The 16,592-nt window shown below is 35.4% G+C and overlaps 3 protein-coding genes across 6 annotated transcripts; 1 reads left to right on the top strand and 2 right to left on the bottom strand.

Moving 5' to 3' along the window:
* Positions 1-950: 950 nt before the first annotated feature.
* On the bottom strand, positions 951-3,886 carry LOC128190411 (tripartite motif-containing protein 2-like). The gene is made up of 3 exons (XM_052862449.1): positions 3,771-3,886; positions 2,038-3,584; positions 951-1,950 (listed from the first exon to the last, which is right to left on the bottom strand). Exons 2-3 carry the CDS (start codon positions 3,574-3,576, stop codon positions 1,246-1,248), a joined length of 2,244 nt encoding a protein of 747 aa, XP_052718409.1. The 5' UTR covers positions 3,577-3,584; positions 3,771-3,886; the 3' UTR covers positions 951-1,245.
* Positions 3,887-3,974: 88 nt separating this feature from the next.
* LOC128190412 (BTB/POZ domain-containing protein 6-like) lies at positions 3,975-8,554 on the bottom strand. Of its 4 annotated transcripts, none has more exons than XM_052862450.1 (3): positions 8,347-8,554; positions 5,890-6,154; positions 3,975-5,725 (listed from the first exon to the last, which is right to left on the bottom strand). In XM_052862450.1, exons 1-3 carry the CDS (start codon positions 8,423-8,425, stop codon positions 4,696-4,698), a joined length of 1,374 nt encoding a protein of 457 aa, XP_052718410.1. In that variant the 5' UTR covers positions 8,426-8,554; the 3' UTR covers positions 3,975-4,695. The 4 variants fall into 4 exon arrangements, with proteins under 4 accessions (XP_052718410.1, XP_052718411.1, XP_052718413.1 ...); XM_052862451.1 differs by lacking the exon at positions 8,347-8,554 and adding an exon at positions 8,064-8,241; XM_052862453.1 differs by lacking the exon at positions 8,347-8,554 and adding an exon at positions 7,630-7,650.
* A 4,111-nt stretch (positions 8,555-12,665) lies between these two features.
* LOC128189115 (ubiquitin-conjugating enzyme E2 L3-like) lies at positions 12,666-16,181 on the top strand. The gene is made up of 4 exons (XM_052860583.1): positions 12,666-12,761; positions 13,949-14,044; positions 14,219-14,405; positions 15,071-16,181. The coding sequence occupies exons 1-4, from the start codon at positions 12,735-12,737 to the stop codon at positions 15,223-15,225; spliced, it is 465 nt and encodes a 154-aa protein (XP_052716543.1). The 5' UTR covers positions 12,666-12,734; the 3' UTR covers positions 15,226-16,181.
* The last annotated feature ends 411 nt before the right edge of the window (positions 16,182-16,592 follow it).

The raw sequence follows: 16,592 nt of genomic DNA, 5'->3' as shown, positions 1-16,592 counted from the left end.
TTCGATCTTCTTCCTTAAAAGCACATTTGCTCTTTGAATTAGATACTGGTATCGATGGAAAAAGTATACAATCCAGTTCATGTAAAAGCAATTAACCGGAACTATACCCTGGTGTTTGAGGACAAGAACCATTCATTCTGTGTTGCTCGAGACAGATGCCATGTAAAAAAAAAACATGCCGTTGCCTTTCCAGAACATCTATAGGAAATGGTACAATTGTGAGGAAAAGTACTGCAAAGTAAATACGGATCTTTCTTTGCAAAGAACGTGAGCATTGGCGACATTTAAAGCCAAAAATACAGGAAGAGAGTTTATAGATTAGAAGAAAATGGGGGTGGCTCAATTAGAGTTTTCCGTCCCCATGCCATCCTGGCATCAGATACGACCCCTTATACAAATAATTCAAGTGTTAATACGGAAAAGAGTTAAGTTGAATGTACAGTCAATGATGATAGTGTTCGAACGTCTTGTAAAAATCCTTCTACATCTACAAACATCATTCCCCCTGTTATTTCTGTTGGAAAAACGAAAGCGACGTGCATTATTTGTCAAAAAGGGTTGTGCAACCTTTGAAATTGCGTTACGCGAGACTTTCGATAGCTGCTAATATGTCCTTGGTTCTAAATAAACGCATATAAAGAACATGTATCGTATTATAGAATGTAAACTGAAAAAAAAATTAAAAAAAAAAATTCATAACTCGCACTGCAACGACAACGACTGTTAACCTTTCTTTCAATCACTATAAATTCAATTTATGAGAACTAGAACCTAAGAGTTAACTTTGTGTGGCCCAAAATCACGAAGTGGAACGAAATTCGATATGTCTTTTTTAAAGACAGAAACCAATATCGGCCCTATAGGTCAATTCATTTGTTATATAAAAGTGATCCTTTTGTTTTAAAAGAGAAGAAAATAAAATAACTCAAATAAAATTTATTTACCTTCATTAAAAAAACATTAATGTAACAATGAGATGCACGTACAAGTACATTTAGATGTATGTAATAGCATTTTTGTTATTGTTAAAGTAGATAAGATTTGATTCGCTACGCTCTAGGGTCGCACTCTAAAACATCATGTTTTCAGGTGAGCAATGCTGCCCATACTTTTTGTTTCATGAAATACCGGTAACGATAAAGACACTTGTATTTTCATTGAGCCTCAAAATAATCCACTCGATCAATCACTAAGCTATTAAGCACAACACAAACATAGACCAAACCGACACGACAGCTTGTTTCTTCAATACACCGTAAATATTTTAACCATGTTCTTTTCAACATCAACTAATGTTGACTGATACTGGGTAACCATGAGATGATCCCCATCGGAATGGAGCGCGATCTTGTGTGGATTAGAAATTCCGTCGCTGATTACATTACCGATGACGTCACCATCCGTCGTCATCAGCAAAACGTTGTGGGACTTGCATCCTGCAACATAGACACGTGTTCCTAAAACAGCAATGCCCTTGGGAGTTTTCAGCAAATGTTCATCATGGAACTCCCACCTTTTATTCCCGCTGGTTGAAACGGCTATAACAGACTTCTTGTATTTATCAGTGACGTAAAGGTTCTTAGCCGACTTGTCCATGGCGATGTAGTCAGGGAATGAAAAAAGGTCATTGTCATCAGCATCCTTGCTGAAGACCTTCAGCTCTCTCCCGTCTTGAGACATCAGTTTAATGCAAGGAGGTTGCAAGGAGCAGCAGATGGCGAATTTTTTGCTGGCAAATGCAATACCCCAACATCTTGCACCGGTCTGAATATTGGAAATGACCAAGCAATCGTTCTCTCTAACTTGGTAGATTTGAATCTTTTTTTCTTGGGACAGGCTTACGGCAACATCGTTTGCTCCAATAACTGTTATATCATATGGTTTGGCTGACAATACCTTTTCACCAAGCCACGTATATTCTTTGTTGAAGAGTTTCAGCTTTCGATGGGTCTGAAAAGTGCAGTTTTATTTTTAGAGGTATGTAGATATAAGACACAGTTCTAAATAAAGTAGAAATCTGTTTACTAATCTACATACCTGATCTACTAAGATAATTTTGTCGTTACCAATGAATTCTGCTCCTGTAAAACAACAGTTTTCTCTATCTTGGATCGTACGAGCTTTGAAGAAGAAGTCGAGAGAAGCCTGTTTGGGAGCTAGTCTCTTAGTCGGTGTAGCTGACTTTGGTGAAAGAACGAGTGGCGGAAGTGACCTTGCAGAAGCAATGGGGGACAGTCTTGTGTGGATAATTCCGTTGCTAACCGATGTTTGCGGGGATTTAGGGACGCTCGTTGGTGGCGATTCCATTTTTAAAGTCAAGGACAATGGAGGAGTTCTCCGAGTTGATGATGGTGATTGTGGTATGCTTTGATAAGCTACTGTTTCTTCTTCTATTTGGTTCAGTTTAGCTTCTTGCTCGAGATTGTACGGTGGAGCAATATGAACAGGGGCATATGTCAGCGTTATCCTTCCAATATCTTTTAGTGCGTTCGACATTGATTGAAGCTGTTTGTCTGGGACAAAATTCAGGAAGACATCCTTCATTTCGCGAGTTATGTCTGCGAGAGTGTTTTCACCGACATGGGTTTCATGTTTCGCCTTGTCTATCGTTAGCAAGACATCCGTATCCGACCCATGTTTCAGTGCGTTCTGCAGCAGAGACAGGGCATTGTCAGTTGTGCTTGCGATCCCATCACAACTCTCGATGTCAGAGTCGTTGTGGCTTTTCTCCTGTAGCTTAATGTTTTTAATTTCTTCGGTCAATTTGTATTCTTTGGCTTTCAATAAATCATTCATTTGTTGTCGAAGACCTGCTATCTGCTGGCAAAGTTGAAAAGATGAATCTTCCATAGTCTTTAAGCTATGCTTGCGATTTTCTGAAATTCTGTTGGCCCAGTCTCGCTGCATCCTTAGCTTCTCAATGATAGCTTCTGCTTGCAGTCTTTGTTTGTCTGCTGCTTCCTCGCAAGACATAACATTGTTGCATTTTCTGTGATCCAACGTCACGCACGAGGAGCAGACGACATGGTTGTGATCCTCGCAGAAGAAAGCCAACTCAGTTTCGTCGTGGTCAGGACATGGCGGCCTGTTAGCCGAGTCTTTTATCGGTTGGTGTTGGAGATCAGTCATGCTGATTAGATTGTGGTGTTGCAGGTATTTTAGAGATTTATGGAAGGATTCGCATTGTTCGCAATAAGCCTCTGAGCATTCCTTACACCATTTTACCGCCATAATGTTATCATTGCGTCTGCAACATGGATCGCATTTCCTATTTTCTGTCCGCAAACGGACATTCTCAATCAAGTTTTTAACGAAGTGGTTTACCGGGAAAAACTCCACCCAGTGTTGCGGGGCTTGTTGCGGGTCTGGGGCATCCACTTGTCGTTTACATTTTGGACAATTAAAACCTCTGGCCAATTTTTGTCCCTTAGTAGACTCTATGATGTGACGACTTATACATTCTTTACAGAAAGAATGGAGACATGGAAGTCCCACAGGATCTTTGAAATCCTCTTCACAAATCGAGCAGGTCAGGAAAGCCTCAGCGACGTCTGGTTCATACATGGACCCTGCCATTTCCCAGACTGCATGACAAAAATATATTATATTCTGTAATTTTGGTTTTGTCGAAATTCAGAAAAATGGAACTCGTTTGAAATTTTCATTAAATAAACAAAATAATACTAGTGCATTTTAAAAGATTTCTTCTGTTCTTGTTCTGTTCCTTTTTACACTGTTTCTTTAATACAGACAATTTCAGGTTTACGTACCTTAATAAGAACCGATTATTCTTCAAAGTAAGGTCTCTTTTACACTAGCCATATGGTTGTTTAATACACAACTCTTGGTGTAAAAATCTTTGCAGAAGTGGCAAATTTTATAGTAAAGGTTGTTTAAAGCCAACCTAAAACAAAAGACCCATTTTTCCAGTTAACCGATCTTTTACAAAATAAGTAACACCGTGTAATGCATCAATGAATAAATAACATTTTATTTAGAACACTTATTGTACAAAGACGTGTAAAAACTGTAATACTAGACAAAGGGACATAATATTGCATTTCATGTAAAATATAAATATATTAATATATACTATTGAAATGTATAAATATCTGCTTTTAAGTAAAGATAATGACTGTTCACTCTTTGACATATACGTATACACGTACATGTGAATATATAAGTTCGAAAATGACCATTATGTATTCATTGCTGTTTTTAAGTGAAAATGAAACCCAGAGGGTACGAGTTGAGCTTTTTTTACGATCGGCGAAAACAATGTTGCTTCATTGACATACGTGTAGCAGATGTTTAAGGTAGCTCAGTACACCAATGCTTATACTTTTTATGACACAAAATCCCAAGATGGTAATTAAAACGTTTTGTGAAATTGTTAGTATCAATCGATTTGGTTGAATATCATCAGTAGTTTCAGTGACAGGTTTGTGAACCGCAGATCCCAAGTTCAAATCCGCCATCAGCTTTTGTTCATATTTACTGAATAAAATTTTTGAAAATCATAACCGACCCAACCCCACCCTACCCCCAAATTGCTTGTTTTGGCCTATTTGAATTACACACTTCTTATGCATCATGCTATCTTTAATCAAGTAGTGTCTGCTGATTTGAGAAACAAGCTGAAGCCACCTTAATGATAACACATTTATAGCTGCCCATCGATCGTTAAATGTTTCATCAGGAATCTACAAATGGCCGGACAAGAATGGCGGGTACCTGGTCTTTTTTCACAACACGTCTTGTAAATTCACCTTCAGGGTTTATGTAAGCCGGTTGCGAGTCCGTCTTGTTCAAGTTTGAGCGACCACTAGCGCCATAATATCTATGCTCGGCTTGTATCTTAAGTATGACTGTATAAGTAAACCCTTTTGACACCACAGGTGGAGAGGAAAATTTGATTTGGTACGTTTGTTTCTTTTTGTTGATCACAAGCCTTTCTTTGCATTTTGCCTTTTCCTGATTGTCCATGTCGTAAACGTTCAAAAATACGTCATAGTGTTCTTCGTCATATCCGGTTCCATCTATTTCAACGCCATCTATAAACACTTCTCGCGATGACGAAAACGCTATGGCAGTGGTTTCGTTGTGCATACAGTTTACAGGACCAAACCTCCAGTGGAGCGTTTGGTTTTCACCCTTTGACCTTTTGTCTGTCCTGAACCTCTTCACATCTTTGTTTACACCACTAAAGTAATTCTGTAAGTTTTTCCTTTCCTCTGTTGTTAAAATATCGGATTTAACCACAGTTTTGGCATAATAACTAGCCTCCAGTGCTGGTATTCTAATATAATACAAGATTCCACCAAGATACCGTCGCTGGTTTTGCGGAGAAACAATCACGCCATTCCTTAAACACTCTTGTTCGGACCACCGTAACGCCGCATCGAACACCACTTCCTCTTTTGCATCCAATTTATCCGATTGAATAATCTCCTTGACTAGAGTGGCTGAAAGATTCCCAAAGCTGCTTGAGCGAAGAATATCTTTTGGTTGATGCCAAATATATTCCATGCACTTGTTTTTCAATGTCAATTCATCAAACTTGTCCGCCTCATGAAGGATGTTGCAAACATTGCTTGTTGTAAGTCCGTGTTCCAATACACGCCGACATTTTTCTTCGAGTCCAGTTATGCCATACTTTCGTGCTGAGTACAGAATTTGTATCGCATTCGTTGTATCCACTTTTGTATCTTCGCTGTATATGTACCTTTGAGTGATAAATTTTAAATTGTATTAAGTATAAAAAATCACTGAAAACCTTTTAAATGATAACAAAAGTCAACAAAGACGTCAACGTTTGCCAGTATCAAAATTAATGTTCAATTTAAGATTCATTTTTACATTTTTTTTTTATCGGAAAGGTTAACTTACTCTAACATATGTTGAAAAATGTCGTTTTCTATATCTGGGATGGCTATTTTCTCGTCCACTTTTCCTGCCATCGGTCCAATAAGCATAGCGTAAAATACACAGCTACGACTGACCAGGACATATCGATGGGCCCCGACCATTTGGCGACTTTCTCCGACCAAGAAAAAAACATCGAACGCGATCTCATTGATCAACATGTGTCGGTTACACTCTGCTAACGTTTTGTTGGCTTGCCAGTCATACTGAGCTGTCATGTCGTCCGAACCTGAAACGATAATATTAATTGCATTAGATATGCTGATGATCTGCAATATTCCTCGGAAATCTAAACAAAAGTTAAAGATTTCCCTGAATCAACTGAAATCACATCCACGAGGCTACTGCATTAGATATGCTAAATATCTGCAATGAATCGACAGAATTTTGGACCAAATTTGAACCTAGTTCTCCCTTAATCAACATTGAGTTTATCAACTGAAAAACGAAATTGTGCACTAACATATGCTTAAAATTTTTGTAATAATCAAACAAATTGATAAGAATTTTCACACCTTCTGATAGCTAAGTTAAAGAGAGTTCCGTCAGCATTTCTAGATATCTCGTAAAGAGGTTTCAAACATAAAAGTATCCGTTACTAATAAACAGCAGCAGCTACTGCAGATATCTTCGCATGCGCAGACGATGAGAAACTTGTTTCCTTAGAGAACTTCAGAAACAGACACAAAACGGTAACAAACACCCATAACCAGTAAGTCTGAAAAGTTCAAATGTACAGCGGAAGATTCAAACAATTTAAATAATGATTTAAAGTCTGTTATCGATTCACGCAGAACTGCCACATCAATACATTGTTCAGAAAAAACTTTTAAAGCTTGGACAAAGAATTCTTCTGCCGTAAAAAAAAAATAACATACAGATGACGGGGAGCATTGGAAGCATTGATTCTACGTGGGGCTATAGCTGAATGAATTTGCAAGTCGGTCATTTCGTACAACATCACTGTGAATTGTGCAGACGGTAGAAGGTTTTCAATGGTCTTAAGTAATATTTCTTTGTTCGCGAAGGAGACCTACATATGAGTGTTGAATCAGCTCGTCGAAAAGCTTGGATGGATCAATTTGTTGTAATAATGTAAGCTATAGAGCCACTGCTTTACTTTATTGAATTTTTTTTCCAATAAATTTTCTGTTTACTTTTGAAAACGTTTGCATGCATTGATAAAATGCAATTTGTTGACAGAAAAAAAGGCATTAACATTTTTGGTCATAGTCAGGTGGAGTTGCTTTTTGATGGTTTGCCGATAATGAACATGAAATGGCACGCACAATTTAGGCATTGTAGTGCACGCTGAATAATCTTTTAATTTATTCAACACATGTATTCGTGAACACATAGTTTGATTTCGGTACATATAAGATTTTTCTTCTTAATTTTATTGTTGTCTATGGGTACAGTACTATAGTACAGATTCCTAGATCTTCCTTACTTAATAGTCGCAATGAATGTATGTTTAATGTAGCAATTTCTTTCTTAGAGTACACATGACACGCACTGTTAAGGAGACGCTCCTAAATATAGGCCTACTAGTATCCTAGATTTAACACTAGATTTTGAGATTGACCTTTTTTGTGTTGTACTTTAATCACTATAAAGGACAACAGAATATATTAGTCATTAAGACAACAGACAGTCGTAAATCACAAGCAAAACAAAAAACAAAAAAAGAAAGGTGTGAAATACCGTCAACCAATATAACAACAGAATTAGCTGAACATCCGTATCCAGGCAAGCTACAAATACAACGAAAGTGTTGTTTTATACAGTTAATGCCTTTAATGGCTAATTTTTCAAAGAAAATGCGTTGTATATGTTTTTACCAGTATCTGAATAACTATTGCATCGTTAGCATCTTAGTTAATCCCCCTTCCCCAACGGACAGGGATAGAGTACATGTACAGTGTATGCTTTAAACCTGGTATTGGAATGACATTTCGAATAAAACTATCGAAGATCATTACATAACATAGGACTTTCTTAGCTCATTTGCGAGGAGTATAACAGAAATTCGTCATAGAAAACTTGGAAAGCATGGCCATCGTCGCAAACCACGAGAGAGGCATATATAACTATGATCGACTCCGGACCGTGGTTTCAGACAATGACAAGAAGCCTACCTGATAGGTGAGGAGATGAGCGATGATCGATGTACGAACCATCCCTATACAATTGTTTGATTGTTTCCAAGTCTTCCATTGTCTTTACACCTATACCGACAACAGGTATATATAAACTGATAAATGGGAAATAGCACTCGAGTGACTAGGCTGGGTAGACCTTCGAACGCACCCTTCAATTAATCAAATTAATCGAAGTGCTCCATGACTAATCAGGCCTAGAAAGTCGATCGGTAATCCTCTTATAAAACAAAAACTTGATAAATGTATAAGGTATACAAACCGATTGAAACTGTATCCGCCTTTTGGAATTTAGCACCGATTACGTTTTTGGCATGTAGCGCTGGGAGCTTGTTTTTCATGTGTGACACAGTTTATGATAAACATGAAAGGTTGTACCTCCGAAAAAAATTTAAAGACACTTCAATAAAGCGCTGACACAAATCCGTTAATGATACCTATACAGATAATTTACAGATACACGTCTTTTTTTTATTTTTACATGCAGACAGGTTTAAATGTACAAGCCTCCTAACGGCAAAGGCGGTTTTTAAATTTGAGCGACAATTTAATTGAGTATATTTGTATTGCTTTTTAATTTTTTTTTGACTGGTTTTTATTTCAGTCGCTCTTGCAATCGTGGAATCTTCCACAACTTAAAATCAATATGATCCCTTTTGTTGAACCAAGGTCTAAAACAAATTTAAAAATCCGGACAGAACAGTTCTCTCATTAAAGTTATTTCAACAACGAATTCAAACAAAATGACATTAAACTTCCTACACTTCAATGATAACAACGGATCTGTCGACCCAACTGTGTGTGTACCAGCTTGAGATGGAATTTAGTGGAACCTATTGATTTAACACCCGTCATTTTTATATCGCATCAATTAAAATGCGTTTCAGAAATGAATAAGTGAATAGAGGACACACATTACTTAATTTTAAATTTTATACGTATGTTCCTTTATACACTCTACGTATATAAAAATGATTTACGTCCAGTGTTTACAATTAAAACCTATTTTTATTTAGATATAATAAACATAAATATGATATAAGCATATTTTTTTCGCAAAGCTTTACATTGTGGAGGCCTCTTGTAACTGCTTGCCATAATACTCAGTTATCCGGTCATGTGAGTTACAACTGAGTGGGCCAAGTGGAGTTGCGATGAAAGGACCTGATAACATTTTGTGAGGCGAGTTCGAATGGTCATTCGGATGGAGCCATATTTCACCTGTACAAGTCCAGTTTCACAGAGAAATGTGTTCAACTGCAACAGTCCAAGATGTGAAGACCATAACTAAAACTTACAGAGGCAAAGCTTTACTATATTCCCAGCTGAGGAAAACGCAAAAGAAACGTGGACAGAGGGTTGAGCGTAAAGAGGCTTATTTAAAATACTGCAAATAATGCAATACCCTTCTATTTCTATAATTAACGTTTAATGCTATCAAGTTTGAATTCGTTAAATTATGATTTGTTTGATTTTGGAAAAAATAGAACTGTTAAGGTCAAGAAAGTGTAGCATGTGACCTGGTTTTGGCAATGTTTGGTCGGCCTAGCGATGCATATGTTCAGTAAGTGGGAGTTGGTTGGAAAAAAATAAAACAAACAAACAACAACAAAAAACCCACCGACACAAGGTCGTGGAGGTTATGTTAACATCGGGCGTCGTCCGGGTTTTAGGAGCAGGTCCTATAATTCAAATCTAAGTTATTACAGGTCCCAACTTCATCAAACTTGCTTGGGTGGTTCATCTGGAAATATTTATGGAATTATATACAGACTATAAAACTGAACCAAAGACATTAATTCCGATGCTGGATGAGGCTAAAAATTTGGAAACAGGTGTCATTTGATGGCTATATCCTATGGTCATATACATCTTCACCAAACTTGAGTGGATAGTACAATGAACATGCTTCTATCAGGGCTGGATGCTTAATCGTAGGAATACATATATGTTTCAAATATACTAAAGGAAGTTAAAGGATTTAGAGCGAGTTTAAGATTTTTGAGCATGAAGGAGTCCTGCATGTAATAACATATTTTATTTACTTATAACATTGTAACATAACATTATACCACTTGGGTGGATGATGCATCTTGAATGATACTATACACTCAACAGGCTGTGATGCTGAATGTATGATATATGTTTGCGATGCAGAAGGAAGCTAAAGTTTCGGAGCACATGTCTAATGGCCGATATTATTATGGAAATTGTATGTAGTTGACATAATCATGCTAATATGGTGTATATACGTGATCAGTAAATTCCATACGGGGCGAGAGCGGAGCTCAAGCCTCGTGTGAAAATCACTGACCACGTATAAACCATATTAGGTCAACTACAAACCATGTAACTAAAATTTTGCTCCAATCTTCACCAAACTTGGATGGATGATGCATCTTGTGATATATTGATGCATTTTAACGGGCTTGGGTGCTACATATAGGCCTAAGTCGGATGCTGAAGCAGATCATATATCTAAGTAATTAATTACTATTGGTTCTAAACTTGTATAGTTGATATAAGTACATGTATGTTTATGAAAGTACAAAGCAGGTTTCAAATAAGGAGCTTGATTATCCGGATGCGTTGAATCACTATCTTCATTTATGTAATCACGTACGTAAAATCGCGTGGTTTCCATATGTATGTTTATTGATATTCATGCACAAAACAATGTGATGATGTAGTTGATTTTTTTCTATTAAATATCGCTTGTCTTACATTAGCAAAAAACTCGAAAAAGAAGTAAATGAAATTCCTTACATATAAACGGACGTTACTTTTGACAACGCGTATGTTGCTTTAATTGTAAAAGCGTCTCATATTTTCATAACTTAATTAAAATATGGTTTAAAAAATGTTTAAATTGTGATTAAAAAAAAATACATCAACATATATTCGGTGTGGAGTGGACAAAAAAATTATTTGGACGGGCAGTGCAGTCTAAGCTTAAATCACCCATTAAATTATAGTTTGTTACAATAAAAACAAGTGAAAAGCTGTCAATGTGACAGCAAACCGGGTTTTCTTTTACCGGTATGTGAACTGTATCCATAATCCATGTCAACCCCTATCCAGTGAAATGGAGTACCCTATATGCAATATTTTGCCAAAAAAAATGACTAAGTTCAAAAGCTGGTATTTTTTTCATTTATTATCAGAAATCAAAATCCTAGCAATATGCACACCTCTAATATAGTAACAATTGATCTGCAAAAGAACAACTTCCTATCTTGAAAACTGTAGGAGGAGTTATCCGTACAATGAGGGTACTCCATATGCAATATTTTGCCAAAAAATGACTAAGTTCAAAAGCTGGTATATTTTTTCATAAATTATCAGAAATCAAAATCCTAGCAAAATGCACACCTTTTATATATAATCATGTACAATCGATCTGCAAAAGAACAACTTCCTATCTTGAAAACTGTAGGAGAAGTTATCTGTACAATGAGGGTACCCTTTTGGCAGCCCGCCCGCCATTTTCACCATTTTAATAACCGGATTTTTCCGTTGGAAAACCCGGTTAAAAACCGTGAACAGATATAACATTTTCTTTATCAATTCCGTGTATAATTTGTTACATCATCCATATTATTTAGTTATAACCAAAAGATACAAGAATCTGATACATACTTTTTCAGTTTTAGTATTCACATCTTTGAAGCGATATTTGAAGCCTCTTCTGTTTCATTGTCCAAGGTTTGAAATTTTGCAATGATTAATTCAAAAGGAGAATTATAAGAGCGTACAATGTCTGTCGATTCCCCCGCACCTAGGATATTCAAACAACTTAATTGTGTAAATCTCATAATAAAAAAAATCTGACATTTGAAGGTGTGCATCAGTACATGTATAATATAGAACTGCATTCTAATGTGAAGTTGTGAGGGCGAAAAACGCCTTCGCAACTTCGCATTTTCGTCATTGCATCACAGGAGTCGGCAATCTTATCAATAAATAATACCTAGAGTCAAAATAAGTAAAAACCTAGCCATGAGCTTCGCTCACGAAGTGAGCGCTCACTTCGTGAGCGAAGTGAGTGAAGCGAAGTGAGTGAAGCGAAGTGAGCGCTCACTTCGTGAGCGAAGCTCATGGCTGGGTTTTTACTTATTTTGACTGTTCGCTTCGCTCACTTCGTGAGCGAAGCTCATTGCTGGGTTTTTACTGATTTTGACTCTAGGTATTATTTATTGATAAGATAGCCGACTCCTGTTATCGCATCTTCGCACTTTCGCCCTACGGTCGAAGTGGCCCCATCGGAACAATATAATAAACAATGTATACAAGCCAAGAATGCATATTCTTTTAACATTTGAACAAGTAATAGTTCTTTTTTTTTTTGCTCCAAGTGGGGGGGGGGGGGGGGGGGGAATGTATAACGCCTTGTACGCCCCTGTCCTTTATGGTTTGTTCTGAGCTACACATTCAGTAATATTGCAACATTAATAGATTCAGCATCCTTTTCCAGTTTCCAAACATGTTCAATTCGAGATTTTCACATTACATTTTACTTTAATAGTGTTTCCACATATTAATTAAATCCGCAAGCAATGTGTAGACTTTTATATTGATCCGTGACGCGTGAAGTTTGACGTTTATCTCCCTTGGCAATTGGAGAAATAAGCGTCACGTGACATTTTCAAGATGGCAGCGACCAGGCGGCTTCAGAAGGTAAATAAGGAAAAACCCTTTCCCGTTAAATTTTGTATCCATTTTGTGTTAAATTTAAATGTATTTATACACTCCTTTGTCCTTCTGCTTTTAATTGTTATTTTATATACTCCAGTAAAGTTGTTTTCATATTGTAAGGCGTGTCTTCTGCGTGACTGGAACAGGATTAAAATTTGTTTTAACAAAACATAAAGACATACAGCTAGATATACTCTACATAATTTCAGTCATAAATTGATTTTCCCATTAGAATTCACTGTGTACTCTCAAGTTATATATGCTATCACCAGGATATTTAAAAACGTCAAAAATTGCATTGGTATTTTGAAAGAACTGCAGTGTCATACTTTGTCCCAGGTTACAATTTCCTTTTATTTTTCGATATAATAATAACCTATTTGTGTTCAAACAACCATCGTGTACTAGAATGAATAATGTCAAAGAATTCTGTTTCAAAATGACCACCTTATCAAGTTAGGATGAATTTAGACAGCTAAAAATAAAAAGTCTGATCCTTGCTTTTGCATTGCATAAGACATAAAAGCACCTATAGATGATAGATTTGTAAATTTGTGTAAACTGCTCTGAAACTTTCCAATTGATTAAAAGATAATATATTTTTTCAATTACAACTTTTTATAAGAAATTTGTTTCCAACCTTGTCAATTTTTCTGGGTAAAAGGGGGTACAACATGTCAAAGAGGAAATCTTGGGACTTTCTGACTTGTATCAAATTCAACTTTTCTTCAGTGTTTGTTATGTTGTATACATTGTAAGAAAATTAGGAAAAGGGTTATAGAATATCAAATGGTTACTTAGGGAAAGGGCATAGTAACACTAATCTAATAAACTGAAGAAACATGGTAGGTACAGTATAAATTCACTTTGAAGATGAATTAGAATTCTCTTTGATGTAAAATTCACTTGCATATACATAATGTATGATTGGATAAAATGAGTCTGTGCTGAGTCAGAACCAAAAAATAGGCAGATTCAAACTCTGAATTATTATTAACATTGATACTTTTAAATGTGAATTTTGACTTTTTGTGAAAAATCTCATATTTTATAAGACATGTTTTATTGTTTTATGTACATGAAAGAAGATGCAGGAATTTACCCAGAGAAAATGCTCATCATTTTAAAATATGAGTGTAACTAAAATATTTAAATTCTTGTTTGAACAGGAACTTGGAGATTTGAGGAAAAGTGACGTTAAATATTTCAGAAATATACAGGTGGATGAATCAAACATACTGCTATGGCAAGGACTCATAGTCCCAGTGAGTATTGCATACCGGCATATTTAATGTTATAAAAAAGTTGTTTATCTGTTTATGTACTGTAATCATATTATGAATGATAATAATGTTGCACTTTTTATAGTGCACATATCATATGTGATCTGTCCAGTGTTAAGATTATTGAAATGAAAATGTTTTGCCTTTTTCCTATAGGATCAACCTCCATATAACAAAGGAGCTTTTAAGATTGAAATAACATTTCCAGCAGAGTATCCATTTAAACCACCAAAAGTAAATTTTAAGACGAAGATTTATCATCCAAATATTGATGAAAAAGGACAAGTTTGTTTACCAATTATTAGTCCTGAGAACTGGAAGCCAGCTACTAAAACAGATCAGGGTAAATATTGCAGATTGAAAAAATACAGCTTATGAATTTGTTGTTATCTGTAGAACTGCTTATGCTACATGCTGGTACTTCTTTTTTATGATGCCAAATTATGAAAAAAAAAAATAAAAAATAAATGTAGGTTTCATAATACAGCCGTAGTCTGATCAAATGGAGATTTATTCGTTTTATAATTGTAGACATTCTATTCCGATTATTTCATATTTCATACAAATTTAGTTGACCAGACAAGAATGAAGTTTATGTTAGTATGATTGTTAGAAAAACTGTCTTTGTCTATCAGACATTTTTAAAGATTTTTTTAAAATTTTGACAAGATAAATAAACTTACAAATGTAGTTGACCAAACAAGAATGAAGTTTATGTTAATACAATTATTACTAATTTAGGAAAATAAAACTGGCTTTGTTATCAGAAATTTTTAATGATCAATTTTTGAAATTTTGACAAGAATGATAAACATTAAATTGAACTTCAATATCTTTATAGCTCAAATAACAAGTATGTCATACAAAATTGAAAATTCTAACACAGATATGTTGTAGTTTTATCTTGGTTTAATCAAGTTCAAGTTAGTTAGCCAAAAGTTTGACTGTATTTCAGCTTAAAGTACCATATCTTTGATGCCTATACTTTTTCATCTGTTTCTTTTGCAGTTATACAATCATTAATAGACTTAGTTCATTGTCCTGAACCAGAGCATCCTCTCAGGGCAGATGTTGCCGAGGAGTTTTCAAAAAACAATGCCAAATTTATGAAAAATGCCGAGGACTTCACAAAGAAAAATGCAGAGAAACGCCCAGCTGATTAATTAGGATATATCTTTAATCCTTCATCTAAAGAAGACATGTGTTGTTCATGGCTAAGAGATAAAGGAAAAATCCTGCAAGAACTAAAAGTTTTTTTTCTCGAGTTCCTTTAAAAGGACTGAATGACTCATGTATTACAAAGAAAGAAATTGTTTCTTTTAAGATAAAAACAAATAATAGTTATATGTTCTTTGTGTTTGCTTTACCTTAATTCTCTGAGTTGCAAAGTGCTTTTGTGAAATTTTTTTTTTTTTTTTGCAAAATTTGCAGATAATACGTTTAGGAACTTTTCAGTTACTACTTGTGGCCTGTAAAAATTCATGTCTAGCAGCTAACAAATTTCTAAATTATAGAGTTTTGAGTTTTATAAATTTTGAAGAAAAACAAGGAAAATTTGGAGGGGGGGGGGGGTTTCGGATAGTGTGCATTTCTGATTATTATGAATTCCTTATAATTCTAATTTTTTCATTTACCAAGTAGTACTTTTATACAAATATATAAAATATTAATTGCACGTTTAATGTGCACATATTTCATGTTTGGAGTGACAACTTCAGTTGTTTACCTCCATAATGTTGTATCACTATGTGAACAACTGTGTCCTTATGGCATTTATACTAACATCAACTATTGTGAACAACTTATTTCCCTGAGTAAGTAGACTAATGGCACTGATGTATTATTATTTTGTAAACGTAAAGAATGCTTTATTCTTGTACATGTGCAATGTAATGGTATTGTACCCACTTGAATTATCAATTGCTTCACTTATAAAGACGTATACATAACAGTTGTCAAGACTTTTTAACTCGGATCTTAATTCAGAACAGACTCAGTACATATGTACTCTCTACAAACTTGGAACTCGTATCTGTGTGTGCACTGTGTCTTCTGATCATGGTATTGTTGTAGCCACATGGTCATATGCAATGTTCTCAATAAAAAATTATGAACAAAATTTGGACTGTTCTATTTCTTTGCAGGGAATTTAACAGTAGCTTAATTTAGGATCCTTCTCACCTCTTAGGAAAGTTTTTCAAACAAGCACAAACTATTTTTTTAAGTGCATCTTGTTCAAGTATGTGTACCATTTAAATATGCTGAAAAAATAGCTTTTAATATGTAATTCAGTTGTAGTATTCAAAATCTGGATCAGCAGGTTAACAGCCTGGTACTCTATGCCCTGCATTACAAAGTAAGACGCGTTGAGACAAGCTGGTATAACAATGTCTCAATGCAATTGAATCTACATGTTGTGATATACAGTTAAACTCCGTCATAGCGAATTCCCTAGGACTATTTGATTTAGTTTGCTATAAAATTCGCTATGACCCATAAACGAAATTGTAATAATAAACATAAGAAATTC

This window comes from Crassostrea angulata, chromosome 6, assembly GCF_025612915.1.
Source record: "Crassostrea angulata isolate pt1a10 chromosome 6, ASM2561291v2, whole genome shotgun sequence".
In the NCBI taxonomy this organism is placed as follows: domain Eukaryota; kingdom Metazoa; phylum Mollusca; class Bivalvia; order Ostreida; family Ostreidae; genus Magallana; species Magallana angulata.
The sequence above is the reverse complement of the archived record's forward strand: the minus strand, read 5'-3'. Positions and strand labels throughout refer to the sequence as shown.